Source organism: Rhizopus delemar, genomic scaffold (assembly GCF_000149305.1).
Source record: "Rhizopus delemar RA 99-880 supercont3.2 genomic scaffold, whole genome shotgun sequence".
In the NCBI taxonomy this organism is placed as follows: domain Eukaryota; kingdom Fungi; phylum Mucoromycota; class Mucoromycetes; order Mucorales; family Rhizopodaceae; genus Rhizopus; species Rhizopus delemar.
In genome coordinates, this window is record NW_027137828.1 from 1,175,476 (window position 1) to 1,193,910 (window position 18,435).

At 34.0% G+C, this 18,435-nt stretch overlaps 8 protein-coding genes across 8 annotated transcripts; 5 read left to right on the forward strand and 3 right to left on the reverse strand.

The window, feature by feature from the left end:
- Positions 1-1,265: 1,265 nt before the first annotated feature.
- On the reverse strand, positions 1,266-2,129 carry RO3G_02683 (uncharacterized protein; the record flags this gene model as incomplete). Its single annotated transcript, XM_067657274.1, has 3 exons — positions 1,266-1,319; positions 1,775-1,903; positions 2,085-2,129. 3 exons carry the CDS (start codon positions 2,127-2,129, stop codon positions 1,266-1,268), a joined length of 228 nt encoding a protein of 75 aa, XP_067513375.1.
- A 276-nt stretch (positions 2,130-2,405) lies between these two features.
- On the forward strand, positions 2,406-2,663 carry RO3G_02684 (uncharacterized protein; the record flags this gene model as incomplete). Its single annotated transcript, XM_067657275.1, has 1 exon — positions 2,406-2,663. The coding sequence occupies one exon, from the start codon at positions 2,406-2,408 to the stop codon at positions 2,661-2,663; it is 258 nt and encodes an 85-aa protein (XP_067513376.1).
- Positions 2,664-7,059: 4,396 nt separating this feature from the next.
- On the forward strand, positions 7,060-8,120 carry RO3G_02685 (uncharacterized protein; the record flags this gene model as incomplete). The annotated part of the gene is made up of 4 exons (XM_067657276.1): positions 7,060-7,185; positions 7,245-7,523; positions 7,576-7,848; positions 7,902-8,120. The coding sequence occupies 4 exons, from the start codon at positions 7,060-7,062 to the stop codon at positions 8,118-8,120; spliced, it is 897 nt and encodes a 298-aa protein (XP_067513377.1).
- A 1,072-nt stretch (positions 8,121-9,192) lies between these two features.
- On the reverse strand, positions 9,193-9,948 carry RO3G_02686 (uncharacterized protein; the record flags this gene model as incomplete). The annotated part of the gene is made up of 2 exons (XM_067657277.1): positions 9,193-9,752; positions 9,819-9,948. The coding sequence occupies 2 exons, from the start codon at positions 9,946-9,948 to the stop codon at positions 9,193-9,195; spliced, it is 690 nt and encodes a 229-aa protein (XP_067513378.1).
- A 1,439-nt stretch (positions 9,949-11,387) lies between these two features.
- On the forward strand, positions 11,388-12,755 carry RO3G_02687 (uncharacterized protein; the record flags this gene model as incomplete). The annotated part of the gene is made up of 1 exon (XM_067657278.1): positions 11,388-12,755. The coding sequence occupies one exon, from the start codon at positions 11,388-11,390 to the stop codon at positions 12,753-12,755; it is 1,368 nt and encodes a 455-aa protein (XP_067513379.1).
- A 430-nt stretch (positions 12,756-13,185) lies between these two features.
- Positions 13,186-13,581, forward strand: RO3G_02688 (uncharacterized protein; the record flags this gene model as incomplete). Its single annotated transcript, XM_067657279.1, has 1 exon — positions 13,186-13,581. The coding sequence occupies one exon, from the start codon at positions 13,186-13,188 to the stop codon at positions 13,579-13,581; it is 396 nt and encodes a 131-aa protein (XP_067513380.1).
- Positions 13,582-15,157: 1,576 nt separating this feature from the next.
- Positions 15,158-16,189, reverse strand: RO3G_02689 (uncharacterized protein; the record flags this gene model as incomplete). The annotated part of the gene is made up of 1 exon (XM_067657280.1): positions 15,158-16,189. One exon carries the CDS (start codon positions 16,187-16,189, stop codon positions 15,158-15,160), a length of 1,032 nt encoding a protein of 343 aa, XP_067513381.1.
- Positions 16,190-16,918: 729 nt separating this feature from the next.
- On the forward strand, positions 16,919-17,967 carry RO3G_02690 (uncharacterized protein; the record flags this gene model as incomplete). The annotated part of the gene is made up of 2 exons (XM_067657281.1): positions 16,919-17,827; positions 17,959-17,967. The coding sequence occupies 2 exons, from the start codon at positions 16,919-16,921 to the stop codon at positions 17,965-17,967; spliced, it is 918 nt and encodes a 305-aa protein (XP_067513382.1).
- Positions 17,968-18,435: the final 468 nt, after the last annotated feature.

Consider the following 18,435-nt stretch of genomic DNA (forward strand, 5'->3'; position numbering starts at 1 on the left):
TAAACAGTAACAATTTTACGTGTTCAAAAGAACTAGTTTTTTTTTCCCTTGCTTTGTTTCAGAGAGCATAGTTAACATTGAGGATACAAACGATATAAAAAAAAACTCAACAACGGTTCAAATGTAAGCTTATAAAAAAATAATAACAACCAAGTTTAATGTCGTTTTCTTTTTTCTTTTCTTTTTTTTTACATTAGGAATTCCTAATGGTACGCATTTGGATGACGAACATGAACCTCATGGGCAAATTTGTTCTTTCCAACAGGATGAAACTATAAGAATATCAAACCTATGTTACTGCTCGTTGCTGAAAAGTTCTTTTTGGTAAAGAAAGTTGTCATTGCTAACATCTCTAATGACTAATGGCTAATGACTAATGGCAAATTACACCCATGTGCAAACATAAAGTAAGTAATAAACTAGTATCAGCTTAAAAAATATATATTCTATTATATTATCCGTTATAAAAAAACAATAAAGCCATCCATTTATTTGAAAAACAAACAAGTTTTGTATGTATTTGTTAATTATAGCTGCCTTGTAACAAAATGTTAGCAAAGATTCTTTATTTTTTTATTCTTTTTAAAATACACGCGTATTCTTTTGTTATAATATAAAGGCATTTGCATTTCTATAAAGTATATTTGTTGCTATATTATTGTTTTCATTTTAACAATGAACTTTCTATTGCTATACTCTTTTTTTTTTTTACTTAATCTATTTTTTTTACTTAGTCCTTTTTTTTCAAACACGACTATTTTGTTACGTTCTGTAACACGTTTGTAATGATCTAAGCCAAAAACCACAGACTGCCTTCCTAATATGTATTCTTCTGAGCAAAATAAACGCAAATTACTTTTGATTTCCGCATTTTGCCCTCAAAAATAAAAAAAAAGAAGGCGTCGGTCTTTGAACAATAGAGAGGAACAGGATTTCCAAAAAAAGATCATTTGAAAAAAAAAAGACTCGTTTTTAAAACGTGAATAACTTTATGAATACTTTCCCTACAAAAAAAACAAAACTATTGTTAAATTTATTTTTTTCGCATCTAAACCTTTTTTCAAATTTCAAAAAGGTGCAATACAGCAAGGTATAATGGTTTCTCATAGAAAAATTATAAAATCTACGGGTCTATAATTGTTAGGTCTGTTAAAATTCTACGTCAAAGTCCCTACATTATTTGCAGTGACACACTGCAAATAATTGTTATCTATGGAGTAGGATAGCTGTCAGGTATAATTTAGCTAGTCGGGATATATAATAAATTATGCAGCATTATTGCGGTATGTCCAGTTGAGCTTGTTTACGTTGAATGTTAACTATTGTAACTCGATAACCAAGTATTACTGTTTGACAACGCGCCGCTTCATTCTTTTTTTAACAACAAAGTACAAGCAAACGCCTTTCTATTGGGCCTTACATGCTTGTGTTTCTCTTTAATACAACTTCGTTATTGGCTTGTTGCCTTTTCGTAATACTTTCTTATTCGTCTATTACTCTTTAGCAATGCTTCCTTATTGGCTTATTGTGGCTATATTTAGCTTTGGATGATTTACATTAGGAAATAAAATAGGCTTAAAATACGGTATTATTGGTTAAAAATGTAGTTTTATTCATTTATTTTGGGGCTTTATTGCCATATTGATTATATATTATTGGCTCATTCCAGTATCACAAAAGGGTAGGGGAAGGAGGGAGAACAAGCAGGGGATCCATGGAAGCGATGAAATAAAACATTTTATTTGAAAAAAAAAATTGTGGAAAATGCACTTACCTTTACCATAGAAGCAGCAAACAAAAGAGCGTAGTAAATAAAGCCCATAAATAAAAGGGAGCCAGCAGTAACCAAGATCCAAAGCAGTAGGAGATTGGAGACAACCGGAAACAACAGAAGCCAAAGCGTCTAAAGTTGCATAAAGTAAAATATTAATAAAAGTAAATCATGATGTACTCGATTTCTTTACCTTAAAGCTCTTTTGCTAACAAAACAGGATGCCAAGACATTCATAAAGGTTCAGCCACGAACTAAAGGAATCTAAATTTTACTTTTAATAAAGATTATTGAAAGCTATGAATGTATTTACCTTTTGAAAAGATATATAAATAACCAAAGGAACTACAGCAGCCATGAGTACATGTATGGGTATCTACTACAGCACATTAGAACCAAAGTTTTCTTCTTTCTTTTTTTTTACTTACCTTGGGATGACCGGAGCAATGTTGAAAAAGGAAATTGCTGAAGAAAAAGAAAAAAAAAGGAACAAGATTTCGAAAAGGAAATCTTTTTATATTTTTTTTTTGGTATAGTTAGACTGAGCTTCATTGTAAACGCGACAGTATTTAAGCAAGATTCAACTTTGATGTCAAGTTCATTTATCTTTATTTCAAAGTACTTTTATAACACTATGTCTGATCGCGTTATTCAATTCAACCCTGCTCCTGCCAATCCTCGTGGTTCTAGCTCTGTTGGGCAACCAATCGCTGTTCCTTCGCGTGTTGTTGTTCCTGAGCTTGCTTCAAGTGATGCCATTCCCGATAGCTTTGCCTATCCTAAGCCTGTTTTGTTGTATAATGGTTTAAGTAGTAAAAGAAAAGGTAAAAACAAAGATCAAGAAACAGTTTGGGTACTTTTTGGGACTGATCTTTATTTCAGTTTAAGTTAAAGTAAAAATTATTCTAATTGAAGGCAGGTATTTATATCTTATTGAGTGAGTGGCTTGATATCTTGTATTGTGATCGCTCTTCTAATCTTCAGGTACTTTAGCAAGTGTCATCTATAATTATGATTATGAAAACTTTTCATTTGTTCTTTTGTATGTCTGTCATAGATTATCTTTTATTCTGGGAATTCCTCACTGAATTGAATAACGTTATTTTACGCGTTATTTCAATTATGTGAAAGATTAGCAATATTCCTGACATTGGATTGGATTTGGTTATTTTAGTTGATACGTCTTCTTATCAAAGAACTCTCATGAATACAATATATATTCTAAAAGAAGATGTTTAATTGGAATTGATTGTATGATCTTATTTAAATAAACTTGTATTTTATTTTATTTTAATTATGATCTTGTATTAAGACTTATATTTATTAATGTCAACTAGGGTGATTGGCACTTCAGGCCACGATGGATAAATCATAATATCTACAGCTATAGCGGAGATAGAATAACAATCCAAAAATAGAAACTAAGGTTATAAGGCAAGCAGAATCGAATGGCGCTGTTTAATTTTTGAAGTTCCGAATATTTGCCGATTTAGTCTAGAATAATGGGGTGTTTCTTATGTGAAGCAACTTTGATCCCAGTTAGTTTTATATCATTTGGTACATCGGTAATTTTCAAAAACAGTAAGCACCATATAATATTTTTAAACATGTTTAACGGTCGTCAAAATATTTATGGAAGTCCATTGGATGTTTATAAACCGCTTTTTTTCAGGAATTACAAAATAGCTTACCTGGAAATATTGCTCATTTGAATCTTGATGTCACGAGTTCAATCCACGCAATGACCATTTTATACTTTTGCGATAACGGATTAAGTTTTCCCTTTTATTTATTTTAGAGCTGAAATGTTTTTGTAGGTCACAAAAACTTCTTTTTGAGGCTTGCTGTTGTGATAAAGAAGTCAAAAAAATGGTGTGACAAAGAAGTCAAAAAATGAAAAAAGTCAAGAAAACGAAAAAAGTCAAAAAGAAAAAAAAAATTAACAATATAAATATCCCAACTATTTAGATGAAGAAAAAGGACAGTACAGTTCTACTCACATTTTTATTTTATATATTTTATTCAATAAACAGGCAACCTTCTCATAAAAAGTTCCTGATCCCTTTATTTGATTTTAAATAAAAGATCTGGTGGTCGCTACAGTATCTTACTTTCAAAATTTCAAAAAAAACTTCTATATAACACTCAACTCAAAAAACAAACCAACAAAAAATAGCAATAGAAAAAATTAAAAGATAAAAGATTATAAAAAATGTTAAAGACAAAAAATGTTGAAAATATAAAAATGGTCAAAAAAATAAGAAAAGCAAAAAAGAAAAAAAATATTATACATATGTATATATCCCATCTTTTTGTGAAGAAATTGTTGGTCAGTTTAAATAAATCATATGTTTTTACGCAGTAAATAACAAACTTTAACAAGAGAGTCCCTGTTTACCTAAACTTTTTACTCTACTTTAACTTTTATCAAGAAACATCGTATTGATCTTACACATAAGATCTGGTGGTCACTACTTATCAAACATCTGCTTAAACTCTATATAAAACAACAACTTACAAGGCAATCACAACCTTAAATCAAGCTTTACAAGCAAACTTAACTCAAATTAACTCACTTACAGAAAGACAACCTTAAATAGCAGCATAACTATATGCTAACTTTAATTTGCAAAGCAAAAGCGCTATTATCATGTGCTCTTGCTTAATTATAATTTTTCTTTGCCTAAAACGTACTCACTGTTGTGATTTTTTCACTGCACCTACCATGTGTTGTAGAACAGAGTCTGATCATAACGGACATTGAATAATCACAACTAAAAGAAGTATATTAAAATTGATAAAAGATAATAATTTAAATCTTTATTAAATAAAATATATTCTTCTTCCTTTTTATATAAAACTACCACTATTAGATTCATTCTACAAAGTAAACATGAACACTAAATAAGTCATGATCTTTACTATTCATCATTTCTGTAAATGAATAATAATGGATTAGGTACCTAGTCAACTTTGATCTGACTGGAGGCATTTCATATAAATATATCTTTCCTCTCATTGAAGACGGGACAATTCTCCCAGATCAGTTAAAGAACAATAAGATCTATAAAAACAACGAATTAAAAATTTTCATAATCGATTCAGTGATCATTCTTCAATCAAACGTGTCAATTATTGGATCTACGATCATAACTACTCATTTACCCGCCAACTGATAGAAGAATATAAATAGTAGACTTTGTAATGTTTTCTTTTTAACAATTAAAATTGTCTTAAATAAAGTTCAGTCTCAAAAAGTATTCTTTGGTTTATCTTTGTTATTACCTTTACCAGAACATAACACTATGAACTATAAACACACATCGAAAAACAAAAAAAATAGCAAAGAAATGTACCAAATCCAATAAAAAATAATTTACAGTTTTTTTTTTAATTCAAATTATAATGAGAATAACACATTTTATTAGAACATTTAAATTTAACTAAGAATAGATTTGTAATCAACAAAACATTATAAAAACGATAAGCATTAATATTTTTAAATGATATTCAAGAATAATATCACGATATTATATAACAGTATATAGGTTATTACTGTTGTAGAACAGTAACTGATTGTAGTTAACGTTGATAAATATAAGTCTTAATACAAGATCATAGTTAAAATAAAATAAATTCAAGTTTATTTAAATAAGATCATACAATCAATTCCAATTAAACATCTTCTTTTAGAATATCTATTGTATTCGTGAAAGTTCTTTGATAAGAAGACGTATCAACTAAAATAACCAAATCCAATCCAATGTCAGGAATATTGCTAATCTTTCACATAATTGAAATAACGCGTAAAATAACGTTATTCAATTCAGTGAGGAATTCCCAGAATAAAAGATAATCTATGACAGTCATACAAAAGAACAAATGAAAAGTTTTCATAATCATAAATAGAGATAACACTTGATAAAGCACCTGAAAGAGTAGAAGAACGTTTACAGTACAAGATATCAAGCCATTCACTCAATAAGATATAAATATCTGCCTTCAATTAGAATAATTTTTACTTTAACTTAAACTGAAATAAAGATCAGACTCGAAACGTTCACAAACTGTTTCTTTATTTTTGTTTTTACCTCTTGTTTTCTATTATCTTAACAATTACAATTAGTTTTTTTACGACTAATGTTTGAACCATAATGAAGAAATAACGATATTTTAAGAATCGAGGAAGCAATGTGATTCTTACATAATATCAATGATGTTATTTAGTTAAAAAACTTAGTATCTATATTACATTCATCAAAAGATGCTTAGGAATAAGCTTCCATTTGGTATGCATGCTCGGACAGTGGATGATGCCACTTTACAAGACATCCTTATTATAGCATATACGCTAAGAACCCTAAATCGGTCGCAAAAATTTTAGCGGCCATATCGATGTTTCATATAACTACCATACATCAGTAATGTTAGAATTCAAGAAATATACAAAGGAGTTGGCGATTGCTAATCCTTCACAAAAGTAAATGAGGGCAAGCTGAGGAAATCAGATGCTTACAGTGCCAGATGAGCTCCAAAATTCAATTTTTCAGATTCCATTCAAACTGTTACCCAATATAGCGTACTATTAGATAAGTCATTTCCCAAAATCTCGGAGTGTGAAAGCAAATATTCGCTCCGCAATCATAAAAAAAGTGCAGACATGCTATAAATTTAAGGGTCACATAAAATTGTTTCTATTCGATGGTTTTTAGTAAAAATTTGCATACCATAAGCTCTAACTGATTAAAGTATTTGGGCGAAATCTCCGCCAAAATCCCCGACATTTTTATTTCTTTATTGCTGTTTTTTACATATTTCTCTTTATCAAATACAGATATTTTAACAAAACCAAAACGTCTATTGTTGGAACATATAGTTACACAAATGTTCAAAGTTCTATTAAAATCTGTAAAGAAGTCATTGATATAGAGCGTGCCCAAAAAAATTGCATACCGCCTATTTTCAAGCGCAGATATCTACAACAAATAGTCGGAATTGGAAAACGAAAATGGTACCAATCGATGCGCAATGTCCAAAAATATATATTTCCATATTTGGAATGTAGTTATAGCGCCGATTAAACCGTAAATATCATGATTTATCCATCGTGGCCTGAAGTGCCAATTGTCCGTCAACTACAATCAGTTACTGTTCTACAACATGGTTTTCCTCCTATGATCCATGTTCAGAAGCGAATGCGCCAAGCTGAAGACATGGAGACCGATGAAGCATCTCTTTCTTTTGCCGTTTATATGGAGATAAGAAAAGAAAACTATGATTTGAAGGAGATGCTTCGAAAAGATCAAGAGGAAAAACAGGCCTTGCAAGTGGCATACAGCAAGCTCAAAGAAGCATATGACGAGCTTGAAGCCGAATCAGGCAAAGGCGCAAAACCGATTGCTACTGCAGTCAAAGTAAGAACATTAAATTCAATTTTAAACAAATATATTAATTGCTTCTCTCTGAAATATAGGATGCTGTGAGAAATCACTACAACAACCTGCCGCCATCATCTCAGTATGTTCTTGAAAAGCCTCTAAAGTCTACTGAAAACCAAAAAGTATTCAAACTATTGCAAGATTATGTGAGTAGTCATTATTCATATAAAAATACCAACAACCGCGATTCACGCAAGTACCTCGAGCGTCAATATTATACGAAGAAGGCCGGGATATCCACTGGTGAAGAGATAGATCCAGCTGAAGAGTTCATGAGAAAAAGAAAAGCAGCAAAAGTCACTCGTAGAAGTGCAGTAAGTGCTACATAAAGTATTGTAATCGTATAACTGACTTTAATTTTTGTAGAAAACCAGGGCTCGTAAGGCTATCTATGAACAATACAAGGATCAAAATGTTTACGAAAAATATCCCAACTGTGAGTATTTGCTTCAACAGCAATACATGTCTGAAGAAGAAGATATGTACAATAGCGATACAATGGACAAGGTGGAGGAAGTTCTTCTGGAGCAAAATCCAGAGAGAACAACTCCTTTTACCGAAAAGGAACGCATGTTTGTCTTGTGTAAGCAAACCGTTGATTATTTTGAAGTTCGAGTACCAAAGTACAGATCACCTGCTGTAAGTTTGACTAGTATCTTTTAAGTGCAATCAGCTAATTATCCAATATTCAGTGTACCGAATTCTTCAAGCTTTTGGATGATCAGATAGCAAGTGACAAGGCAAAGAGGCAAAGAACTGGAAATAGCAGCATCCAGTTTCTTCCTCGTATACAAAGAAAATGTTCTCTGCCTGTTCCTGACTTCATAAAGAAAGAAAATATAACTGAAGAGGGTATCGCTTGGGCTTTTGGTTTTGAAATGGAGTTAGATGAAGGCAACTTGCTATTTTAAAAAAAAACTTGTAAAATAAATTAAACAAAAAAAAATAAAGAAACACGGTGTTCGGATTTTTAAATTTTAATTTTTTTTTTACTTGTACTTCTTTTACTTTTACTTTATTTTTTTATTTTATTTTTTTATTTTATTTTTTTTATTTTATTTTTTTTATTTTATTTTATTTTTTTACAAACCAATGGTTTTCCTTGGGAGAGGTAAAAAAACAACATGATTATTAGGATAACCTTGCTTCATAGCAACACAAGTTAAGATACGCGATACTGGAAGAATACAGTCTGAACCAGCTGGTCGAAAAGAGTTGTGGTAGTATGCGGCACCAAGACATTCAAATCCTTGAAAGGGATGAAGAGGAGCGTTGTACCAACGTACAAAAGCAAAGAGGTGTTCATCAAAAGCATTTGGTGCAAAGACCCGACCGTTTGGAATAATACTTTTCTTCATTTGAAGCTGATGGCTAAAATAGTATTGAACTTTGTCGTATTTACCTTAATAATTTTCTTAATGTCGTGTGAGATCACTCAAAAGATTCTTAAACTAATAATTTGACTGTATATCATATATAGCCCAAAGTGCTATATACGATAAACAGTCCACACAATTTATACCGTACTACCTCGGACCCTAAATCATATGTGGAATAGGCGTGTTATTTCTCTCGATTAATAAAAGTAATAAAATAAGTCGAAAATCGATGAGCCTCTTGAACCTCTTTATTGAGTAAGGACGAGAGAGAGAGCCCATTCAATACAAACTACGTCTTAGAATATAATAATGTGATTTAGGGTCCGAGGTAGTACGGTATAAATTGTGTGGGCTGTTTATCGTATATAGCACTTTGGGCTATATATGATATACAGTCAAATTATTAGTTGAAGAATCTTTTGAGTGATCTCACACGACATTAAGAAAATTATTAAGGTAAATACGACATCATATTATTATATTCTAAGACGTAGTTTGTATTGAATGGGCTCTCTCTCTCGTCCTTACTCAATAAAGAGGTTCAAGAGGCTCATCGATTTTCGACTTATTTTATTACTTTTATTAATCGAGAGAAATAACACGCCTATTCCACAGCTTGACTGGTAAATACATTACCATCTCTATCTTTGAATCCATTCCAAAGTTGACCATCATAGATATCATACATGGTGTTGTTATGACGAGTACGATAGCGCCATGCTTCAATTGCTGATTCAAAGCCTGGTCGTGAGAACATCACAGTCAAAGCATACTTGATGGAGTTGAATGCAGAGACCTTGTTGGCGTACATTTTGCTTGCACGAATCGTAACAAGCTTGAAGAGTGGGGCATTACATGTGATACGAAATTCAGAAAAGGTGCATTTCGAATCACAGTGTACTTCTTCAGGCTGGTACAGGGTATGACATTCGGGACAGACAACAAGGCGAAACATGCCCTTGTAAGTATAATCAATTCCAACAGCGTTACGTATGGTATCCAATTTTGCGGGAAAAATTGGTTGATGGTTTAAGAGAAGTGCAAGATCATTGGCAAATTTCATTACTATTTCAGCAGCATATTCCGATATGAAAAATAACTGGAAATAGGTCAAGAAGACAGTAATAAAAGCAACAACATCATTTTGGAATCCCTTGATTTCAACTAAAAAATTAACGATGTAAGTAATCTATTTTCTATAATAGTAATCTACTTTTAGGAAATAATTACCTTGAGGCATTTCAAATTCAACAATATCCATACTATCAGATACATTCACTTCATCATTTTCCATCACTTCCCAATTTGAAACGTCTTCTGCACCATCATCATCAGAATCGCTTTTATTTGCTTCAATCATCTCATTATTGGCATCAATTTCTTGGACCTTTTCTGATTCATCTATGCATATTTAACGCGTCAGTAAAAATATTATCTAAATGTAAGTGAACTACCTTTAGCAGCTTCCTTTTTTTTATGGCGAGCAAGGGTTCATCGAGCAACCAATTGGTACTTGCCAATTTTCCCTTCAGAACATTGGCTACAGTAGCATTTAAATTTGTATTGGGTTGAAGAATTCATTGTAAATATAATAAAAGATTATTTTATAAGCTTGATCCATTATTTTACGCGTTTATATATGATTTCAAAAACAATAGCCAAGGAGAATTGATATTCAGTTGAAAATCTAAAAATAAAGCAAAGCATTATGATTGGTGTAGCCAAAATACTTACATCATACCAACAATCGCTGGATAGTAGATTTGGTTGCAGATAAAGTAAGTTTGCCGTTTATATTGTGGGCTTTGAATCTTTTTTTAGATTTCTGTGTGATGCTTTTCACCTTCGCCATATTTGGTCCACTTTTATTTTTTAATGAAAAAAAAAATTCAAAGTACTTTTTTTTTTAACCCAAATTTAAAACGCTGCGTTTTTCATTCAAGTTAAAACAGTACAATGAATAGAAATTCCTTTTGTAATGTCAATGCTGGGAATGTAATTTTTTTTTTTTTTTTTTTTTGCTCACTTGTCACTAAAATTAATCGCCTTTTTTATTTAATAAAGTCTTTTTTTGGTAAAATACGACATGAGAGCTGAAAAATGCTTAAAAAGAGAACGCCACGACTCAATCACTTGAATTTCCGAGCTTATACGCCAATAGAAATGCTTTTTGGGTCTTTGTTGAATTTAAGAAACCTTGCACTGAAGTTGAAAAAGGATGGTCTTCCCAATTTGTAATCTTGTATGGCATCATGTAGCACAAAAGAAAAATGTTTATTTTTTTAAAAATACAATGTCTTTTTATTCAACAAACGTATTATATACTTTTGTTTATTTTTATAGATTTAAAATATATTTTTTTCAAGCTTTCTTCTGATATAAAAATCAGGCTTCTAACATTGAAATCCACGTTCTCATTCCTTTAATAGAATTACCACTATTAAAAAAGATCACCTTTATCAATTTGGATAACCAGGTTTGGGTGCAGTGGCATTTATAACAAACTATTATTTGTTAATACTCTCTCAAGCACAACAAATCTGTCGTGTCAAAGGTTAGAAGATTCAAGCCTACTGTACTAAGCGGGTCTCAAAAGCACTGCAGGGATCGGAGATCAAAGGCGGGTCCTAGTCTCAAAATTAATTCATGCAAGCAGTGACTATCAGTTAATATATTATTGCAACTTTATCAATATTAATAAAAGTATCTTTCTTTTGCAACTCCTATTTTTTAGTTGTTTTCCAAAAGGCACAAATAGTTGTTGGCTGACAATTGGTAGCATCTGTTTGCTTATTTGTAATGTCTGAACAACCAGAAAGAAAAGGATGGCCTGCTATGTACATGGATGCTAGTTCTAGTGTTGATAAAGATGCTTCTATTGGAGAAGGTACTGGTAATAATGGTCAAAGTGTTACTTTGGATAATGAAGTTGTCAAAAAATTGTTGTCTGCTCTGTCTGATGGAGCTTTTGCTTCGCATAGGATAAAGGTGCGGGAGCCTGATTTGTTTTATGGAGAGCGTTCGTCTTTAGCGGTTACTACTTGGCTGGATTGCCTTAAAACTTACTTTGAATTGACAAAATTGAATAATTCGGAAAAGATGTTGTATACTGTTACTCTACTTCGTGGTGATGCTCAATTATGGTGGTCACGTACTAAGACCTCACCAATGTCTCCTAAGCATTGGGATGCTTTCTGTATTGCTTTTGCTCGTGAATTCAAGCCTTTGAATAGTGAATTGGCTGCTCGTGATAAGTTAGCTGCGCTTTATCAACATGGGTCTGTGTCAAGGTATATCACAGAATCTCGTTCAATTCAGCTTCAATTGGATGACCTTTCAAAAGGGGATGCACAAGATAAATTTGTACGTGGCCTTAAAAAGAATATTCGTGTTGTTGTTCGTGCTCGTTTTCCTTCATCTTTAGAAACTGCGGAATCTATGGCCTTGGCTATTGAAAGTGCTGCGGGTGAAATGATGATGCCTTACAACCAAGAACAGATGGCGACGGGAAATAGGAATGTCATGCAATCAACAATTCCTGTTCACTCTGACTCTTATCAAGATGATCCCATGGACCTAGATACTATTCGACAAGCACTAAATGCTATGGCTTATTCACGATCCAATAGAAGAACGCGCTCTTCATACCAACAAGGTCGTCAACAAGTACGTTGCTTTGGGTGTCAAGGCTATGGTCATATTAAATCTGAGTGTCCTACATGGCGTAAGAATGGTTTGGATAATCGACGTGGGGGCCGTTTCACAAGCAATAACAAGAATGGGCATTTGAACTCTGTGGTACCTGTAAAGAACCAATCAAGTCAAGCACCTCTCTCTCATGCTTCTGCTAACCTTGACTGTGATATGGATAGTAACAACTTAGCTAAGGACCAATCATATATTTTAAACATTGAAAGTAAAGAAACTGACCTTCCCTTGTACGAGTTTGGTATTAATGTGGGTAATGTAGTACACGCAATCAAGGCTCTGTTGGACACTGGTGCAAGTGCCAACTATATCTCGCCTCATCTGGTTAATGATAATATGAAGGTCATTTCATTACGACAAGCTCGTCAAGTCGAAACTGCTGGAGGTCATATCATCGATATTAAACATAAGGTTGAATTTTCTCTTGTTGCTCAAGGTCTAGTGTCGTATTTATCTTAATAATTTTCTTAATGTCGTGTGAGATCACTCAAAAGATTCTTCAACTAATAATTTGACTGTATATCATATATAGCCCAAAGTGCTATATACGATAAACAGCCCACACAATTTATACCGTACTACCTCGGACCCTAAATCACATTATTATATTCTAAGACGTAGTTTGTATTGAATGGGCTCGCTCTCTCGTCCTTACTCAATAAAGAGGTTCAAGAGACTCATCGATTTTTCGACTTATTTTATTACTTTTATTAATCGAGAGAAATAACACGCCTATTCCACATTTTTTTCGATGAATTCTGACGTCGAACCTAACCCACAACCGCCGCCAGCACGCTCATCTCCAGATGAAGTTGCCACCTCGTTGGACAAGATATCCATCTCATCCAGCGATAATATGATCCATCCAACAATCGAAGAAGACACTCCCATGACCGAAGCGTCTTCATCCAACAACAACGCTGAAACCCTCTCACCTGAGGATTTTATTAATAAACTTCGTAGTCAAAAAGCTGCCATGTTGAAAATTATTGACAGCATTAATGACCAAAATATTCAATTCGTAATGCAAAACAATTTCGAAGGATTGGAGTCCAATGATAAAAAGTTGGCCTTCGCTACAAAGTCCTTAGAACGTTTTGATAAGTTAATAGCTGATCAAGTGAATATTATTTCCCTTAATAGTGCGATGAAAGAGACTCCTGTCTCACGTCACATTAATAATAAGTACAGTAGGTCAAAAAACTGCTGCAAGGAATCCATTTTTCTTGGTTTTTGTAGCGCACATCCTGTTACAATGGCACAAACTGCCTCTGTTTCCACATAGTAAATCTTCTACATGTCTTGAAAAATCCGAAAGAGTTTAAGCCCTATTGGATAAGTATTGAAGTAAGTATGAGATGCGCAATTTGAAAATTTGGAAAAACGAAAATTTGAACGGAATGAATTTATTTATTAATATTTAGTTGAACCTCCTTTTCTATTAATAATCTCTTGAGTTCTTCTCAAAATGTTATCTACATGCCTTTGGCAAAGTTATTTATCGAAGTCAATTCATATTTCATCAACTCGTTCCCAAAGCACATCTGTGTTCTTTGCTCTACGTTCGTAATAATTGAGCTACAACTTCAATGGATGCCATACGTGCTCGATTGAATTTAAGTCCGGGCTCTGAGCTGGCCAATCGTTAATATAGCTCTCTTGGTTACTACATAACTAGGCCATTGTAAATTATGCCTTGTGCTTTGGGTCATTGTCATGCTAAAATTAAATGTTGGACCAGTCGAAATTGTAGTACTTCATAGTACCACAAAGCGTAGTGTTCAAAATATGCTGGTAAACACCCGAGTACAACTTTCCATCGTAAATTCAGCAAGCATATCCTGGTCCTTCAGAGGTTATACAACACCAGGTCATCAATTTGCTAGCTTCATGCTGAATTACAAAATCCAGGTCATGATGTTGAAAAAGGTCACTTGGCCTTTTCCGATAGTGATTATCACCATCAAAGCCCTATACGTTGATCTTGGTTTCATTAAAGTAAACGATTTGTTGTCAGTCAACCATTGCCCAATCCTGATGCTCCTTGTTCCATTTCAACTGATGCTACGTATGCACTTTTGTCTGAAATGGCTCCTTTTTTTCTATCAGAAAATGGAACTCCATTGATTTCAGTACGTTAATTTCTGACTGGTATGAGATATCGTAGCCAAATCCAACAGGCTCCCGGTATACCTCTTTGGAAGTCTTTAAAACCCGTTCAATGACTTTTCTTTTGATTAACCGCTTCGTCACTTTGGAGACTACTGCAGGTCTATCACCTGTGCTCACTGTCCTACTTGAAAACAACGTTATAAAGTATCTACTAACAGTTGATTCATGTAATCCAGTCTCCTTAGCAATATCATATTTTGATGTGGATCCGGTTAATGTCTGTTTGAGATCGTTTACTTTCTCCTCTGACAGTGATTTATGCATGCAATTGACGAGAGGCTAAAAACGAGAAATAATTTAAACAAGGGAATATAAAATTTAAAATAAAGAAATTGTAAGCACTCTTAAATACAGATAACATTCTAATCACGTCAAAAGTGAGAAAAACTGTGATGGCAACCGGTTGGGTTGTATTAAAATTCATTATTTCAAACATACAGTGGCTACCAAAACCGTTCGCACAAAACGTATTTTTTCCTTTCTGAATCTTTTGTGACCTATTGCGCATAAAAGATACCATATCTAATACATATTTCCTAAGAGTACAAACTCTTGGCTTTCTGATGAAGTATAAAATGTCACCCTATGCGCACCCTAACTCGTACTACGGAGAATCAAAACTCAAAGGCACATTCGAACGGTTTTGGGGCCACATATTTTAAAAGCGAAATGAATTAAAATAAGTTTATTTAATATCCAATATACAAGCCATCAGCCTCAATAACTGCACTACATCGATCGGGCATACTTTTAATAAACCTTTGGCATTCTTCAGCCGTGATTTGGTACCAAGTGTGTCCTATACGATCCCATAGCTCATGTATACCACATGGAGGGCAGTCATAATTTTTAAACAGCCGTCTTTTAAGTAATTGCCACATGTTTTCAATTGGGTTCAAGTCTGGTGATTGTGGTGGCCATTTCATTACATAAAACTCTTGCTCATTTAGCCATTTTGATACGACTTTAGCTGTATGTTTGGGGTCGTTGTCCTGCATAAAGATAAATTTACTCGTAGATTTTCCACTTTCTTCCATATACCAGGCCAAAGGCTTCATCAAGTCATCTTGTAAAACCTCCAAATAAACGTCCTTTGTCATGTTCTTGCCCACATCCACAATATAGCCTGGACCGTACCAGCTAATGCAGCTCCATACCATTATAGAGCCTCCTCCATGCTTCACTGTCTCACAAACCTGGTGCTTTTTTAACGGTTGGCCTGGCACTTTCCATGCATAAGACTTCCCGTCGGACCCAAAACGATTGACTTTGGTTTCGTCAGACCATATGACGTTCATCCAATCGTTTAATGTCCAGTCAATGTGCTGACGAGCCCATTGGAGCCTCTTCTTTCTATTTCTTTCATTAATTAAAGGTTTCTTTGGCCTGACAAATGAGACCAAACCAGCATCTCTTAACGCTCTACGTACAGTATTTACAGAAACTGACTTGCCCAAGTTCTGCTCTAACGACTGCTGTGCTTGTACAGCATTTTCGAGACCATCTACTGTTACAGCACGAACGAGATGCTGCTGTTCCCGCTTAGTGAGCGCTTTTGGCCTACCACCTTTGTCAATTCGAGCAGGCAAGCCTAACTCCAAACGAATTTTATGAACAGTAGAGGATGATACTTTGACTAACTTTGCAATTTTATGATAAGAAAAACCTTGACGAAGGTAAAACTCGATAGTGTTCTTGCGATCTTCTGTTAATGGTTGCATGTTGGGTAATTACTTGGTAGATGTCGAGATGTCGAAATGAGAATGTGCGAATGACAAAGAAAAAAAGGCAAAAAAATAATGCGCAGTGGTGAATTAGTAAGCAGCGAAAGTTCTGGAAGAATTGGAGGGTGCAGTGACTGCGTTTATCGCAATCGAAGAATTCCTCAAGCGTGGCCCCAAAACCGTTCGAATGTGCCTTTGAGTTTTGATTCTCCGTAGTACGAGTTAGGGTGCGCATAGGGTGACATTTTATACTTCATCAGAAAGCCAAGAGTTTGTACTCTTAGGAAATATGTATTAGATATGGTATCTTTTATGCGCAATAGGTCACAAAAGATTCAGAAAGGAAAAAATACGTTTTGTGCGAACGGTTTTGGTAGCCACTGTATGTAAACAAGTAAAAAATACCGGATGTTTAAAATACTACCTTTAGCAGTATCAGATTCCACCAATAAACATTGCCCATATCCGATAATCGACGAATAAACGCACTTTCTATTGAGGTACAAACAGTCAAAGTTTGAGATAGTTTGGTGCAGTATCCATGGACAAGCAGCTGTAAAACATGAATTTTGCAATTCCTTGCAGCAGTTTTTTGACCTACTGTATATTCCCAGCAAAGAACTTCCCAAGTTTAATGTCAACCCAACTGCAAGTGCGATGTATCAACTCACTCAGCATTCGGGTAACAAAAATAATAACAATGCCACTAATGAGCCATCTTTAGAAATGTTCCTGAGAGAGTTCGAAAGAGCTTTCAGGGATCATAATGTCTCAATTCAAGATCATTGGTTATCAAACTTGGAAATCTGCTTTGAATCTTGCGACAATAATCTCCACTTCGATTGGTTTTGCCGCTATGTCAAAAAGCCTGTTGTTGAATTAAAAAGAAAAGTTACCTGGGATGATGCTAAGGCCCTTTTACAAGAAAAGTTTGACCTTGCCTCTCAAACCACACCTCAAGCATGGATGAAGCTACTCCTTAACTTCAAGCAAAGGCCTGATCAATCCTTCGCTGATGCTTTACATCACTTTCGTCTTTTTTCAATTGGTGCTAAGGTTTCATCCACTGAAGGCAATCTCCTCAATTCTCTTTTTGTATCAAGACTCTACACAACAAAGTTTCAAGATACTGTTATGGCTATAATTACTAACCATACAAAAAATTTACCTTCGACTGAGCCCGCACATCCAGGTCTTAGTATTCATGCTCCTTGTAATGCTCCCTCGCCATTAAATATGTCTTGGGACAACTTTGAAGCTATTTTAATGAAAAATATGGCCAATCTAGAAAGCTCTCTTCTGTATATCCAAAAGGAGATGCAGAGGGAACAAGTAAAGAAGCCAACTAATGATGATAGTGAAAATTATAAAAAAAGAAAATTAGCAGCTTTCTCACCACCCATCAATGAAAGAATTACTACTGTCAAGACTCTTCCTACCAGCAGTAACAACAACCACAGCAATAACAACAACAGAAAGCACACTGACTTTTATGAAAAAATTGCTGATCTCAAGCGTCGTGGTATCTGTACTTTTTGTGAATCTGCCAAATACACCACTGCTCATGCTGAAAATTGTGCTCAACGCAAACGCTATGATCAACGTAAATCGAACAATCAGCACAACAATAAACCTGTAAGTAGTAACTCTTTAAATAATACAGACAAAGCTATTGCTAGTCTTGAGTTAACGCTCGAGCCTAACACTGCCTGTCAAAACCTTAATAAGAGCGAGACTAATAATCTTCACTCTTCTACTATTTCTAGTCAAAATAATAATACACTACCTCAAAAAATTGTTCATTTTGAACCGCCTTTTACACATTTCATACTGAATCTGCTTCGCATAATCTCCAATCAGCACTCAGCACAAACCATTATGAAGCACTGTTTCTCAGCTATTTACTACACCGTAAGCATATCACGTGCTATGCGTAAAGGCTGGAAAATATCCAATCAAAAACCAAAATCAAAATGAACAATTTTTTGGGTTTTTGTCGGCATTTTTTATTTTATTAGCTAATAATTAATCTCGCCGCCCTTTTCTTTCAGAACAAGTTGTAATCTTCGCGGCGTGCTGCATACTAACTGCTCGCAGTATTCCTTTGTAATTTCATTGTACCAAATATCTGCAACCCGTTCAAATAGTTCTTTCATACTTAAGGGTGCAGTTTCATAAGCATACAGCCGGACTTTTAAGTAATCCCATAAGTTTTCTATAGGATTCAAGTCAGGTGAATATAC